The sequence below is a fragment of the Mustela lutreola genome, chromosome 6 (assembly GCF_030435805.1).
Source record: "Mustela lutreola isolate mMusLut2 chromosome 6, mMusLut2.pri, whole genome shotgun sequence".
NCBI classification, from domain to species: domain Eukaryota; kingdom Metazoa; phylum Chordata; class Mammalia; order Carnivora; family Mustelidae; genus Mustela; species Mustela lutreola.
Window position 1 is genome coordinate 100,755,151 of NC_081295.1, and position 14,450 is coordinate 100,769,600.

General features: G+C 38.5%; 1 protein-coding gene across 2 annotated transcripts in view; it reads left to right on the forward strand.

Annotated features, from left to right (window-relative positions):
* Nucleotides 1-3,771: 3,771 nt before the first annotated feature.
* Nucleotides 3,772-14,450, forward strand: part of MLIP (muscular LMNA interacting protein) — a 259,696-nt gene continuing 249,017 nt past the window's right edge. Inside the window, exons 1-4 of one of the 2 annotated variants that reach the window (XM_059178281.1) lie at nucleotides 3,772-3,924; nucleotides 4,472-4,619; nucleotides 6,238-6,343; nucleotides 12,039-12,108. In XM_059178281.1, the coding sequence (XP_059034264.1) occupies nucleotides 12,046-12,108 (63 nt within the window). In that variant the 5' untranslated portion in view covers nucleotides 3,772-3,924; nucleotides 4,472-4,619; nucleotides 6,238-6,343; nucleotides 12,039-12,045. Of the gene's footprint in view, nucleotides 3,925-4,471; nucleotides 4,620-6,237; nucleotides 6,344-11,918; nucleotides 12,109-14,450 lie in introns of those variants that run through there. The other variant, XM_059178280.1, reaches the window with a different exon arrangement.

Sequence of the window (14,450 nt, forward strand, 5' to 3'; positions counted from 1 at the left end):
ACTACAGCAAATTTTAAACTATACTTTATGCCAGTGAGGAAATGAGAAGGGCACACTTCTATAACCTTTTAGGAAAGAAATTTAATACTAAAGGTCAAGAACTTGTAACGCTTTTGTTTTTGTTTTTTTCTTAGTCTGGGAAAGTCCATCGTCTGAAAGCCAATTTGAATAAAATAATTCAAAACAGAGAGAGAGCTTTCTGCCCTCCAAGATGCTTTTCTCAGATTTGTTAGAAACAGCCCAAGTTTCCACCAACATGTGGATGGTTAGTGAAATGTGACATATTCACTAATTGGAACTGTATTTGCTGATATAGAATATTTTTCAAAATTTTATAGTAAGATAAAAAATTCTTATATTAAGGTCTAACATTTATATATGTCACTGTCACAACTAAAATATACCGTATATAGAAAAATCCTGAGAGGGAACATTATTAAATTTAAGAATGTGAATAAGACTGGAAGAAAATCCACCAAAATATTAATATTGGCCTTATTTTTTTATTTGTTTTGTTTGCCCAACTATGTCTCTTCTGCTCTTTTGTGTGGAGAATTTGTGACCCTGCTCTGCTTCCCTCCACATTCCATTGTGATGGCAGATTGGATCAGGATGGACACCCGCCTCAAGTTGGGCAAATTGGATTCTCTCTCTTGGGAATTTAAAATTGAAGATTCAGGGCACCTGGGTGGCTCAGTTGGTTGAGCGACTGCCTTCGGCTCAGGTCATGATCCCGGACTTCCAGGATCAAGTCCTGCATCGGGCTCCCAGCTCCTTGGGAAGTCTGCTTCTCCCTCTGATCTTCTCTCTCATGCTTTCTCTCACTCATTCTCTCTCAAATAAATAAATAAAATTTTAAAAAATATCTAAAAAATAAAATAAAATTGAAGATTCAGATTGTATGCATTCCTTGGATTGAGGGACATGTGATTTTTGGACTGGAGTTTCAGCCATCTTCTCCCACTTGCACAAAGGAAACCAGTTTTCAGAAAACTAAGAAGAAAGTAGATAGACAAAGAAAGAAAAAGATAAGAGATCATGGGATCCTAGAGGAAACACTGGCTCCTGATGATTTTCTAGGCTTTTAGTTCTAGCCCTCAGAAGACCTGATTGAATGAATGCCATGAGATATTCTTCTGTCCTTATAATTTATTATTATTATTATTACCACTTAAATATTTTTTTCTCAAGTAAGTTTCTATTATTTGCAGTCAAGTATAAGTAAATAAGATGACTCTATGTTTTGGATATTTAAAAAAATATACAAAGTGAGTGTGCATTACTACTAAAGTATTATAATAAACACAATGATTTTTATTATTTTTGAAAAAAAAGTAGGTATTTTATCAAGCACTCTTTTTGATACATTGTTTGTGTAAGTGAAGCATAGGTCATTCATGGCCATAGAATTATAGTGCTTCTTCCCATCTTGTTTTACTGATTTTTGGGAAGTTTGATAATTTCATTTGACTCTAACACACACTGATTTGTTATTTTAAGAAAACCTAATATGACAAATTTCAATTTTAAGATGATAAAGGAGAGAACCATCCATTAAGGCGGGTTACATCATCCAGAACACCTCACCTATGCCATTGTCTGACCTCTGTCCCTGACTCTTGGCCAGGTGAGATAAAAATTATGCTTGCCACCAGCACACTGCTGGAAACACTCTTGGATAAAGGCACTGAGGACTGGATACATTGTTCATATTGTGTTATTCAATAAAAAATACAGGTTATAATTCTAATCATACTAAAAATTATAAATATATGAAAAAGCTTGGAAAGAAATATACCTTAATGTTAACTGTGGTATATTTGAGTTGTGGCTCCACAGAGAATTAAAAATCACCTTTTTGTATTTTTTTGTATCTTCTAAATTTTCTACAGTGTGTATGAGTTTAGTAATAAGATATTTTTTAAGTTAAATTTTTAATGAAAAAAAATTACTTTATGCACCAAAACGATCTTGTTGGTCTTCTCTCCTGTTTGTCAGGTGCAAGAATTTAAGAAAGCAGGATGAAGGAAGGATAAAGGTTGGGTTGCCTTGGATACTCAGCCCAAGGGATTTGGGCCCTCTGGTTGCTCTCTAAGGGAGCATTAATCAGGAGGAAGTAGACTGAAGTATGTTCCCAGTCCAGAGAATCTCACGTTTTACAGCAGGTAGTGGCTGGGAGCTCTGGCTTGGGAGTAAACCTCGCTCTGTTTTTTTCTTGTGTGTGGACTTGCAAAGGTGCTTAGCCTCTGTCTCAGCTTCCCATTTTGTACAGTGACGCAGCTCCCTCATGGGGTTGTTGAGGGGATAAGATGAGAAAGAGTGTCCTATCAGTCGCTCAGCAGAGTCACTGGTTCATAGTATGTGGTCATGGTGTTTTCTCTTATTACTGCAAAGTGACAGGTGTAAATCATCCATATGTACTCCATAAACCTCCATGTCCACCTGCCATTCCTCAAACACATTGTGCATATTCTGGGTTTCATTGTTGTTGTTTTTTTGTTTGTTTTGTTTTTGTTGTTTTTTAAACATTTTTATGTATTTGAGGGAAAGAGAGAGAGAAAGAGCCTGAGTGGAATGAGGAAGAAGCAAACTCCCCACTAAGCAGGGAGCCAGATGTGGGGCTCGATCCGGGCACCCTGAGATTATGACCTGAGCCGAAGGCAAAAGCTTAACCAACTGAGCCACCCAGCTGTTCTGGCCGCCATTATTTTAGTTTACACTTGACATGTTTTTCTTCCTGTAACTGTCAATTCTAAATTGCACAGTAGGTAAATCAGTGCTTCTCACCTTTCATGCATACAGGAATCATCTGTGAGTCTTGTTAAAAAAATGTAGATTCTGACTAAATAGGTCTAGGTTTGTATCCAAGACTTTGGAATTTCTAATAAACTCCCACATGAAGTCAATGTTGCTGTCCAAAGACTACTTGTAGTAGAAATCCAATGTCTGTGTAAAATCATCCCCAGTGTCTCTAGCTAGAACGTCCTCTCCTTTCACTTTCAAAGCACATTATTTAGACTCTTAATTTAGCACTTACCACGTTCAGCCTGCTTTGGTGCTCTGCTGTATGTGATTCTGTTCATTCCTCACTAAGCTCTCAGCTGAAAGCTGCCAGCACCAGCACGATGGTATGGATAGGGAGTTCAACCAATAATAGTCAAATTATCGCACTGAATGAAAAAGAATGAACTAATACCTTAAAATAACATTGTGTTTTACATGAGTATTCACTTAGAGATTGTTGACATAAATCAATTTAATTAGTGGAAATAGTGAAAGAGAGTAGCGTTGTGAATAATTTCAAATGGTGAGTATCTGATTGTGATATTTCCTTTTTCTTAAGAAAACACTATACATTATAGGATTCAGGGTGGGGTGATGTATTGGATAGGATGACAAAGCCAATCTGGGATGATACGGTTTCTACAGATAATCAAATGAATGGGTAAAAATTTGTTTTTCAAACTCTGAGTTTCTTGGGCCATAGTTTTAAAAAAAAGCCTCTAAGTAAACCAGAGGCCAAAATTGGATAACCCTGCGTACAGGCTGGGCATTAATTGGGGTAACATGGACTCACTCTGTTGAGAGTCATTAGGGAAAAGAATTTGTAGGGAATGAGGAAAGTGCAGTGGAGGTTTCTGTTGGAGGAGGTCATCAAGAGGACGTGACCTCTGCTTGACCCTTGGGCTGAACCTAGGCAACTAGAGGCTCCTCATCTCCTCTCCTGTCCTTGGAATGTGTATTCTGTCTATTGTTCCCACAGTAGGAGCAATTTCAAGGGCACAGCCTTAAGAGTGCAACGTGCTGGGGAGACCAGCAGGATGGTAATGGCACCGAACTCTGTTAAGGCTTCTATAGAAGCTTTGAAGATTCAGGTGCTTGGGTGCAGAGATCATCATGCAGACACCCAAGACAAGCCTGCATGTAAGTTCCCTTCCTTACTAAGCCGTCTACCTACTGATCTGGAGTAGCCTGCCTCCTCCTTCAGTCTCTTCTTGCCCTCCATGCACGGGAGTCCGTTTGTGAACTAACAATCTCTGGTCTGTGGATATTTGCTGGTGGCTGGATAGCGGGCTCACTGTGGAGTTGGTCCAGCCTTGTGTGGGCACCTCCTGCATAATTCTGACTTTCCTTCCCCAGCATAATTGGCATTTCATTTCGGGAGGACTTTCCATTGTATTTTAAAAATCCAATCAATGTAAGCAGAAAAGAAACTCCATTTTCAGTTAACCTTTTCCTTCCCTACCACTCATGTCCTTAGGGAAGCTTAAAGAATTTTCTTCGGTACACTAAAAAAGAAGATAGTTGGATATACTGCAAAACTTTTCAACACTTGACTCCAAATCCCCACGACTGCCAAGACATTCTTATAAAGAAATCATTTGGGGAAAGTTAGCAACTACTGTTTTTGTGAAATAATCGCTGTGGGGATGAGGTTTTTGCCCAACTTTTTTTTTTCTTTTAAATTTAGTTTCTGTATCTTGTGCCTAGTATCCGACGTTAGTTACAGAATAAACAGTACTTTGCAAAGACTGACAGGGTCAGCTGCTCTGGGAATGTGACCGGTGACCTCCCGGATGGATTATTGTCCTGCAGGCTGCTTCCAAGTCAGTTGAAAGGTAAGCATTCTTTCTGTATAAGTGCACGCTGCTTTGGAACATGGTTCAATTTCAACTGATAAATCTGAAAGTATATCCCGGGCGCGCTGTCTCAAAGGGCACAGAGCTGTTACTTCGGGGGCAAAGTGATTTGTCATGTCAACACAACCACAACAGCGAAGCTCCTGGGTTTAGGGGAGGAGTGAGCTACAGTGTTGCATCTGGTTGCTTTGATTAAGCCCTGAGGACACAGGAAAACTCCATCCAGAATTCGTTTCTCAAGTTAGAAACACACATTGTAAATCTAATATTCAAAAACTAAAGCCTTCCATTTCTGAGTCCTTTTTTACTGAAGTCTTAACCAATTTAAGCTGGCTGTTGTCTTCACTTCTTCTTCTTCTTCTTTTTTTTTTTTAAGATTTTATTTATTTATTTGACAGACAGAGATCGCAAGTAGGCACAGAGGCAGGCAGAGGAGGAAGCAGGGTCCCTGCTGAGCAGAGAGCCCGATGCGGGACTCGATCCCATGACCCTGAGATTATGACCTGAGCGGAAGGCAGAGGCTTTAACCCACTGAGCCACACAGGTGCCCTTGTCTTCACTTCTGAAACAACAGTGGTGAGAGTGTGTGTGTGTGAGTGTGTGTGTGATTGAGAGAGACAGAGAGAGAGAGAGTGACAGAGACAGAGACAGACACTACCAGGAAGTATACCTATTGTTCAGAGGATCTGGAAATATAGTGAGTGTTCCAAATGCAAGAGTCAAAACTTGTTCAGTGCACACATCGTGGCTGTCCCCATGAACAAGAGAAAATTTATCTCAAGTCTCTCGAAAATTGTAGATGCTGAGTATAGAATAGCGGAGAAAATGGAACATGCTGGAATTAGATCCCCAAGTGGTTTTAATCAGCTTCTCTGTTATAGACTCTTGAGGTATGGATTTAGTTTTATATCAGAATTGCTGTTATTTCTAAATTATCATCAGTGTTGCTAGTATTAGTTTATTTTTAACCTCACATTTTATTTTTCAATATATTTTGATAAAAGAGTTGCATTTTTCAGATGCACACATTCAAAAAGCTAACACTTTTCAAAGTTCTCACAGCTCTCGCTTGATTGAACTATTTTCTAGTGCTCAAATGAATGCTCTATCATCAAGAAATGATTTTATAAAGAAAATGTCTCTTTCCGGACATTGCCTAAAATGTCTTTTCTACAGTCATTTTTAAAATATGGCCCAGAACCAAAATAAGGGCACAAATAGTATCAGAAGAAGTAAAAAAAAAAAAACAAAAAACAAACAAACAAAAAATCATACTCCAGTAGGAAAGGTTTATGTTTCACTGAAGATTGGTAATTACAAAGGTACAAATTTGTTAAGCTGTTATTATCGTAATTATCATATACTGATATTTTAGGGTTTGCTTTTGTGTCCACTTGGCAGATGCAACTTACAAAAATGTTTATTATACAGTGACAAATTCAACTTTAAAAAATTTCTCTATAGACGTGATTTTTCACAAGCTGTAGGCATGTACCGTAACTCAGCATCCAGTACCTCTGGCTGCAGGAGCTGGAAGGGATGCTTACAAGTGGTGATGGTGGGACATTAAAAGTCTTCCTGTGTTTGTGTCTTCCAGATGCACAGACAGATGAGAAGATAAGCATCAGAGGAATTTTTCAGAAGAAGGGTCCCCAGCTACTGCTTGAGAGTTTACAGTTGCCAAATCTGATAAACAGACTCAGGTAGGGGAGCTGGGAAAACTAGAAAATTCTGGGGACTGGTTTCTGCATTTTGTTTTTCATTGCCACCCCACTTGCCCATCCCATTACCCATCAAACAGAGACTTTTGGAGACATGGGTATAAATTTTCAACTAGGAGCAACACCAGTAGGTCAGTTCTCAGTGCCAGGTCTACACTAGATTTGCATTTGGCTCTTGGGTACACAAGGAAACACACTTCCAGTGTGGCTTTGGGGACAGGCTCCTGCAGGCATGTGCTGAGTATAATATCCTGGTCTACCAGTAAATGGGTATAGAGCTTCCATGGGCTTCTGACTGGACTGTAGAGAGTATATAGGACCCATGCCTGTCCTGCTGCAGGTGGTATGTGGAGAGATAGACCTGTATTCATTGTCTCAGAAGAGGACCCCATCTTAATAAAAAGGTATTTATCCTTGGAGCACACAGTGAGGAAGATTCTCAGTTGTCTATACCAGGCTTTGCAGATTTATTTTTTCAAAGAAAACAGCATTTGTCGTTCATGCCTTATGGGTATCTGTCTTCCTTGTGAGGTTTCCTGTGCTTTTGCTGTGGAGCCGTAAGTCCCTTAAATGGCAGGTGTGGGGAAATCACCACTGAAAATAAAAGACACTTTATTAACTTGCTGAGTGTAGAGGAACAATCCATTTTAATAGCTGCAAACTCCACTCTCCTCCAGGTTTTGAATAGAGGCACAAAATGACCAACTCTGAGCAGCTGAGATTTCACCCTCTGGAAGAAGCACATGACAAGGGTGCAAAGATGCCAGTATATTGAAGTAAATATTATTTGCTGAGGGTCATTTGTTCCACTTTTGAATGGAATTCTTACTGGCCTACAGTGGCGTAGATTTTAATTTCCTGTTTGGAGTGACCTGTTACTCATATTATGTTTCTGGTAAAAATCATAAATTTCCAGCTTTGAAAGGAATTACCGATATTTCTTTGTATGTTTTTAAGTAATAGCTTTCTGGAGAAATAATTCACATACCATAAAATTCACTCTTTTACAGTATATGTTACTCTTCACTGGTTTTTAGTATATGCCAGAGTTACGGCATCATCATGACTATCCAATTTCGGAATATTTTCATCACCTCAGAAGGAAGCCCCATAACTGTTAGCTGTCATTCCTCATTCTGCTCTCCCTCACCTCCTGGCAACCACCCATTATCTTTCTGTTTCTGCGGAATTGTCAAATACTCTGGATTGTTCATATAAAATCATCAAAGAATATGTGGCTTTTTTTGTGGCCAGCTTCTTTCTCCTATCATATTTTCAAGGTTCATCCATGTGGTGGGAATATCAATGCTTCATTCCTTTCTATAGACTGTTAATAATGTGCTCCTGTGGCATCTTTCACATTGCTTCACCATTACTGTGTTGATAGACATTGGTGTGGTTTCTACTTTCTGACTGTTATGAATAATGCTGTATCATGAATGTGCTTGCGGACACATGTTTTCACTTCTCTTGTGTACATCGCTGGAAGCGGAATTGCTGGGTCGTACAACTCTTTATATAAAATGTTGAGAGACTGCCACACTGTTTCCTTTTCTAAAAGATGTATTTATTTGTTTTAGAGATGAGAGAGACTGAGTGAGGGAGTGGGTGTTGGGAAAGGGTAGAGGGAGAGAGGCTGTCAAGCAGACTCCCAGGGGAGCGCAGAGCCCAGCTTGGGGCTGGATCTCACACCCTGAGATCATGACCTGAGCTGGAATCAAGTTCCCAGTGCTTCACCTACTGAGCCACCCAGGTGCCTGCTACACTGTTTTCTGAAGTGGCTGTTCCACTTCACAGGCCCACCAGCCCAAGGAGAGCTCTGGTTTATCTACTTGTTGCCAATGCTTGCGATTCTGATTTGATTTTAGTCATCCCAGTGGGTGTGAAGTGTTATCTCGTTGTGGTTTTGATTTGCATTCTCTAAGCACAGCATCTTTTCACATGCTTGTTGGCCATTTGTTTGTCTTCTTCGGGAGAGATGTCTATTCAAATCCTTGGGCCATTTTTAAACCGGGTTGTTTGTACTTTATATTGCTGAGTTGTCAGAATCCTTTACACAGTTTGGATATAAGTCCTTTATCAGGGGAATGATTTACAAATGTTTTCTCCTACTCTTTATTAATTTTTGTGTCACTTTTGTTCAGACTTTGATACTATCTTTGAACTCACTTTTTTTCTAGATAAACTTCACATAGTCCAGGGAATTAATGGCACATACGTTTAGCGACAGCCTGCTCTATGCCAGACACTGTGTTAAGTTCTTGGCACACATTACCATGTTTAATTTTTGTAAGAACATGAAGAGTCTGGTATCATCCCTTCTTTTAAGGGAATGGGCACTGAAGCTCTGAGAATTGAGTTTGCTCAAAGTGACCCAACGAGAAGGTGGCAGAATCTGCAAATGAGTCCCATTCTTCCTGCTGCTTCAATCTGTTTTCTCCTTTACTCCAGTAGTTAATTGTTTGAACAAGGCAAGTGAACATCAATACTGTGTTCCTCTGCAATATGATTTGTGCTGGATAAATGCATTTCATTCTGATCTCCTACCCAAAGTCGTATGAATAACAGCGAACAACAAGTCTTAAGTCACATCTGTTTGATGCGTGTCCCTCCTCCCCCACCCCACCTCCTCTTCCTCTCTCTTTCCTTATTTGCTTTTTTTTTTTCTTCCCTTCTTTTCTCTCCTCTCCTCTTTCTGTTACAAGAATTTATTTGTTCCTTACTATGTTCTAAATGTCTGGATGAAATGATGCATAAAAAACCCTCAAATGAATAGATAAGGAACACTCAAAATACCATGTGAAATAATATAACATCAGAGGTGATAAGAGCTGTGAAGAAGAATATAACAAATGAGTGGGCAGAGGCTTCTCTATTTCAGATGGGGTCCTTGGGGAGTCTAGATAAAGTGAGAAGGGAGCCACGTGACTCTGGGGTGAGAGCATTCCCATCAGAGGGAGGAAAATACTTGTGGGACAGACAAGCAGAGAAGAGACCAGATTGGACCTCTCTCAGCTGTTTGACCAGTAATAGATGAGTGCTAGCTTTGGTTAAGCATAATTTTACCTAAGGAAAAAAAAAAAAAAGTCATGTCCCTAAAATATATCTGAACTATCTTTAAACATAGTTCTGTAAGGGGATGGAGTAGCTAGTATTCACCACAAAGTGCTGGTGCTGTTGACTCACTCTCCTTGTTATGCCTACGATGAACTTATTTGTTCAGAGGTGCTAAGTGCACAGTGGTTAGGAGTTTGGGCCAAGGAACTTGAGTGCCATGAGTTAGTTGTATAACTGTCTTCTTATTATTTTTTAACTCTAAAATGAGTTAAAAAATGTGTTAGTGTGCTAAGGCTATGGTACAAATACCATAGACTGGATGACTTAATAGAAATCTCTTTTCTCCCAGTTTGGAGCTGAACGTCCAAGGTGTTGGCATGTTGGCTTCCTTGGAAGGCCTCTCTCTCTGGCTTGTAGAAGGCTGCCTTCTGTGTCTTCCCATGGTCTTCTCTGATTTTTCTGTTTTTGTCTTAATCTCTTCTAATAAGGACACAAGTCATATTGGATTAGGGCCTCCCCTCATGACCTCATTTTACCTTAATTACTTCTTGACATATCCTATTTTCAAATATAATCTTATTCTTAAATGCTAGGTATTAGGACTTCGACATGATTTTGTGGGGCAGGGGACATAATTTGGCCCATGATAATGGTGAAAATAATAGTATCTACTGTTTAGAGTTGTTTCGAGAATTAATTGAGATAATATATGTAAAGCCTTAAAGGAGTTCCTGGCACAAAGTGAGTGCTATTAAAGTGTGCTAAGTAAGAGTATTGCTATCATACTTAGATTCAGTCATGCCTACATGGTAAGTTTGTTGAGGGAAGATACATAAAGATTCTATCTTTGAATTTTATTATTTTTATTTATTATTTAAAAAAATCTGCATGTACCTAGAATAATTATCACTATTATAGCTTCTCAGTGCATGTTTGCTGAAGTTAAACTTTTCATCCCTGGTGGGAAGGAGATCGCCGGTGCTCTCATTATCACTCTTCTCTCCTTCCCCACTAGCTCTGCATTCCACCACTCCCCTGCTTCTAACTGGATCCCAGATTTCACCTTCAGGCACTAAACTAGCAGTCACCAAGTTTCCTTTCACAATCATAGCATGCTTTTTTTTTGTCCCCCCCCCCCCCAAGAGATTTTGGAAGTTGCATTTACATAAAATTTCAGCTATCGCCTTGCTTTTGACACATACGAAACTTGCATGCCAGGACACTTGTAAGAAAGACATCAGTTTTCAAACTTGTTAAGGCTACAGGGTATATGATTCCTTATCTGGAATACAGAGTTGAGGCAAAGAGGGAAGTCCCTTTTACCCGTGAGTCAGATACAGTGTTTCTGAATTCATCCTTCTGAAGCAGGGCTGACTAGCTAGGTTTACTTCTTACTAAGTGTTTCACTTATGAGATCCTCCGTCCTTCTGTCTTGTGTAACAATAAGTTCGTCTGTCATGTGTGACAGTAAGTATGGAGTAGGTTCTCTAGCCACTCTGCCTGGTGACAGAGAACTGGCTAACGCCACTCTGAAGGATGGAGCCTCACAATACATTTCCTAAAATGTTTTCTTAAAAAATGAAGGAAAAACTGATGGGAAACTTGTGTTAAGTTCAGAAACAGGTGTTCAAATGTTTCAAACAGACCGTGCGGTTAGACCACCATGGAGATCAGTCTTGGCTGACTCTGAAAGCCACTTTTTCTTTTTATTTCCATCCACATATCTGGTTTCGTGCAAAAGTAGAGGGAGTTAATTACCATTGAGTCCCACAATAATTTTCTTTAAGACATGTAACAGTTTTCAAAGAATTCTGAAAATATTATTCAATTACAAAAAAAATATGAATTTCATCTCCTATGGGAACTTTGTTCCCAGTAGAAAAACCAGGATCATGAAGAAAACCAGTTTTATTTTAGGAAGGGAAACACCACTTTTATTTTACGGGGTTTCTAAACATCAGTTGCCAACTTTTCATGGAAGAAAATTGGCCATACCCCTTGAATACATGTGTTGTGTCTTAAGAGTTTTCACTAGTTATCCTTTTGCTCTTTTCCTGTAAGTGGCTTTTTAAACTTTTGAGCTACGAAAGAATGCATAACTGTCTGGACTACCAGGGCGCAAATTGGAATTCGAGAGAATGAGGCTGTCTGATTCATATTGGCCATATGATCATTACATTTGTTCTTTGGAAACTGCTTTATTAGGTCTGTATTCTAGAGCATATTTTATTCTGCTCCAGTGGCTCTGAATGAATTCTTTGATGGTGGCTTTTTGTCACATGCATCTTTCATGGTTCAGGGAACCTAACCTGTTGGAATATTCTCCTGTTGAAGAGTTTGCTTTTCTATCTAGTGACATTTATCATTATCTAAGGCCAGCTGCCTGACTTCTCTTCAGTGCTCTGTTTATGGGGTTTGAACATCTATAAATGGAAACACTAGCTAACCAGAAACTATCGCCAGGGCTTTCTGATAGTGTCCTGAGCACTCACAACTTGGAATGTCCTGCAATATCTAACATATAAGCACGTCAAATCATTTTCTAGACAGACTCTGACTCTCTTTTTCTGTTTCTCTCTCTCTCTCCCTCTCTCCCTCTGTCTCTGTTTCTCTCATTCAGTTTCAACATGGAATTTGAAAAGCATGAAAAAGGAAGCTTATTAAATGAGAAATTAGAGGAGAAACTGACGGTAAGATGTGTGAGATTTAGCATACACAGATTGATAACGCGACTGACATAGTGACAGAGCCGCTGTCACAGATTGGAAAAGTTGTACTAACCAACTTGTATTTTGATGTTTTTCTCTGGTCAGCAGCCTGAAAATTAATGAGTTCCTTGGATTTTGATGAACACAGTGTAATAAAATTATTTAAAAAATTTCAATACTAGAATGTGGGCAAATTTGATTTTAGTTAAATGATGTGATTTACCTCCGATTTTAAAACTCAAATCCATTTATTTTGAACCCTTGCTGTATTGCCTCAATACTGGGAGATTATTGCATTTATTGAGCTAACTCTTAGGGAAGTCCAGTTTCTCTGAGATACGAGGAAAATGTGACAGGATGAGTATATAAGTATTATATGCTATTTTAATATTTTATCAAGTAAGTTAATGATCTGGTGTAAGGATAAAGCTTACTCAGCAGAAAGGTTTGATTATTTTGCTATCAAAGTTGTAAAAGTTAAGTTGACCTTGATGCTGAGAAATTACATGTCAATGCTCTGTAGAGGTTACCTGTGTTTGCTCAAACATAAAATACACAATAGACTGGAGTAGTAGAATGTGTTGTTCCTGGTTCACCTGATAGGTATAGGGGGCTAATTATGTTTGGAATGTGCTGTGGCTACAGAGTTAAGGATAGAACAGGCATGGCTAATTTTAACAACAGTACAAGTAGCAAAAAGTAAAACTACATCAACTCTAAGACTATGACTTCTTAAAATTGTGAGACTGCATTGTTCTGGATGTTTGAAATAGGGATTTATGCCCTCTTAATGATATTAAAACCTGTGAGATGAAAAAAGATATCCAGAGGGTTGAAAATTCATGAAGTGTATTAGAATTTCAGTCTTGAAGAAATATATTGAATAAAATGTAACTTTTTCTTAAAGGATTCAGGTCATCCTTTTGAATATAGCTGTGGATCTCTGTTCCAGGTGGTTGTCTAAACATGTATTGGTCAGAGACTTATTTGGCCTTTGACTATCTTGAAAAGCTATGAATTGTTAGAGTCCTAACTAGGGGTCTTGAGTCACAAAGATCTGAGTGACAGTTCTCATTCCGCTACTTCAGAATGCAGGAATATAGGATTTTGTTTAAGCTTTCTGGGTTACAGTTAACTCACTTGTAAGATGGGGAGTAGTAATACTAATTTGAAGGATGTCATGAAGATTAAAAACTATAATGTTTGAGGATTCCCTGAGCTGAACCTATTCTTTTCAAACTGTTTTTGGCGTGACTTATAAGATACATACCCAAATTTATTAATATAAAAAGAGAAATCTGAAGTGTATTTCAAAATAAAAGGAAACCTTAGATATGCCCACTTCAAAGTCTTAGTAGTTATAAAACTTTCATGGAACCGGATAGAGAGTAAGTAAACACATGAATAGAGAGTTGCTATGAGTTGTGTGAAATTTGACCCAGAGCTTTCTGGCAATCTTTTACAGGGAGTTTTGCAAATAAATACAGTGAATATGGGACAAGAAAACAGAAGTTAATGTGGTCTCTTATTATGTGGGATGATTTGATGTAGACTTATTTCCCTCTCTGAAGGGTCAGACATTCTGCATGCTGGACTCTACCTTGAACACGGATGTAAATCTAGAAGTAAGCAAAAACCTCTCCTTAGAGGACACCACTGTCACAAAATACATGAGCATTACTCTGGAGGAGAGATCTAGGGCTAGCCTCCGATTAAATTCCAGAGGAGTGGAGGGAAGTGTGGGACAGCTTGGAAGTCCTGGGAACATCTAATCTGCACTGAGAAGAGATGATTCTGGGGGGGAAGGGAACACATTAAAGTTCAGTAGTGTGGGCAGTTGTCTCTATGGGCAAACAGAGCTATGTATGTAACCCAGATATCTTTCAGATAAAGGAATTTTGGTGACACTGTTATCAAGAAAAGGTTAACATATTCAGTGTCTCTAAGAGATCTGGAAAATATATAATATGTCTCTGGAAGTTTACAGTAGAAATTATTTTGGTTAACCCTTTGACTATTTATGTGGACAAACATCTAAAATAGACATCTAAAAACATCAACTTGTGGAGCCTTGTGTTCCTTGCTAATACCGACGTAATACAGTATGCCTGGCTAGGTTGCTGTATACAGTTAAAAAATGTATTTTTGTAGAGTTCACTAGGTTCTGAAAATTATTAAATTTATTATAGTCAAATTTGCAAAAACATGGTTTTTAGAAGGAGAAAATATTTTTCCATGAAAATAAATATGTATACATTATAATATTGCTGTGTTATAATATGTATCTTCTTTAAAATTAAAGGTGTACACATAAAGATTTTTAT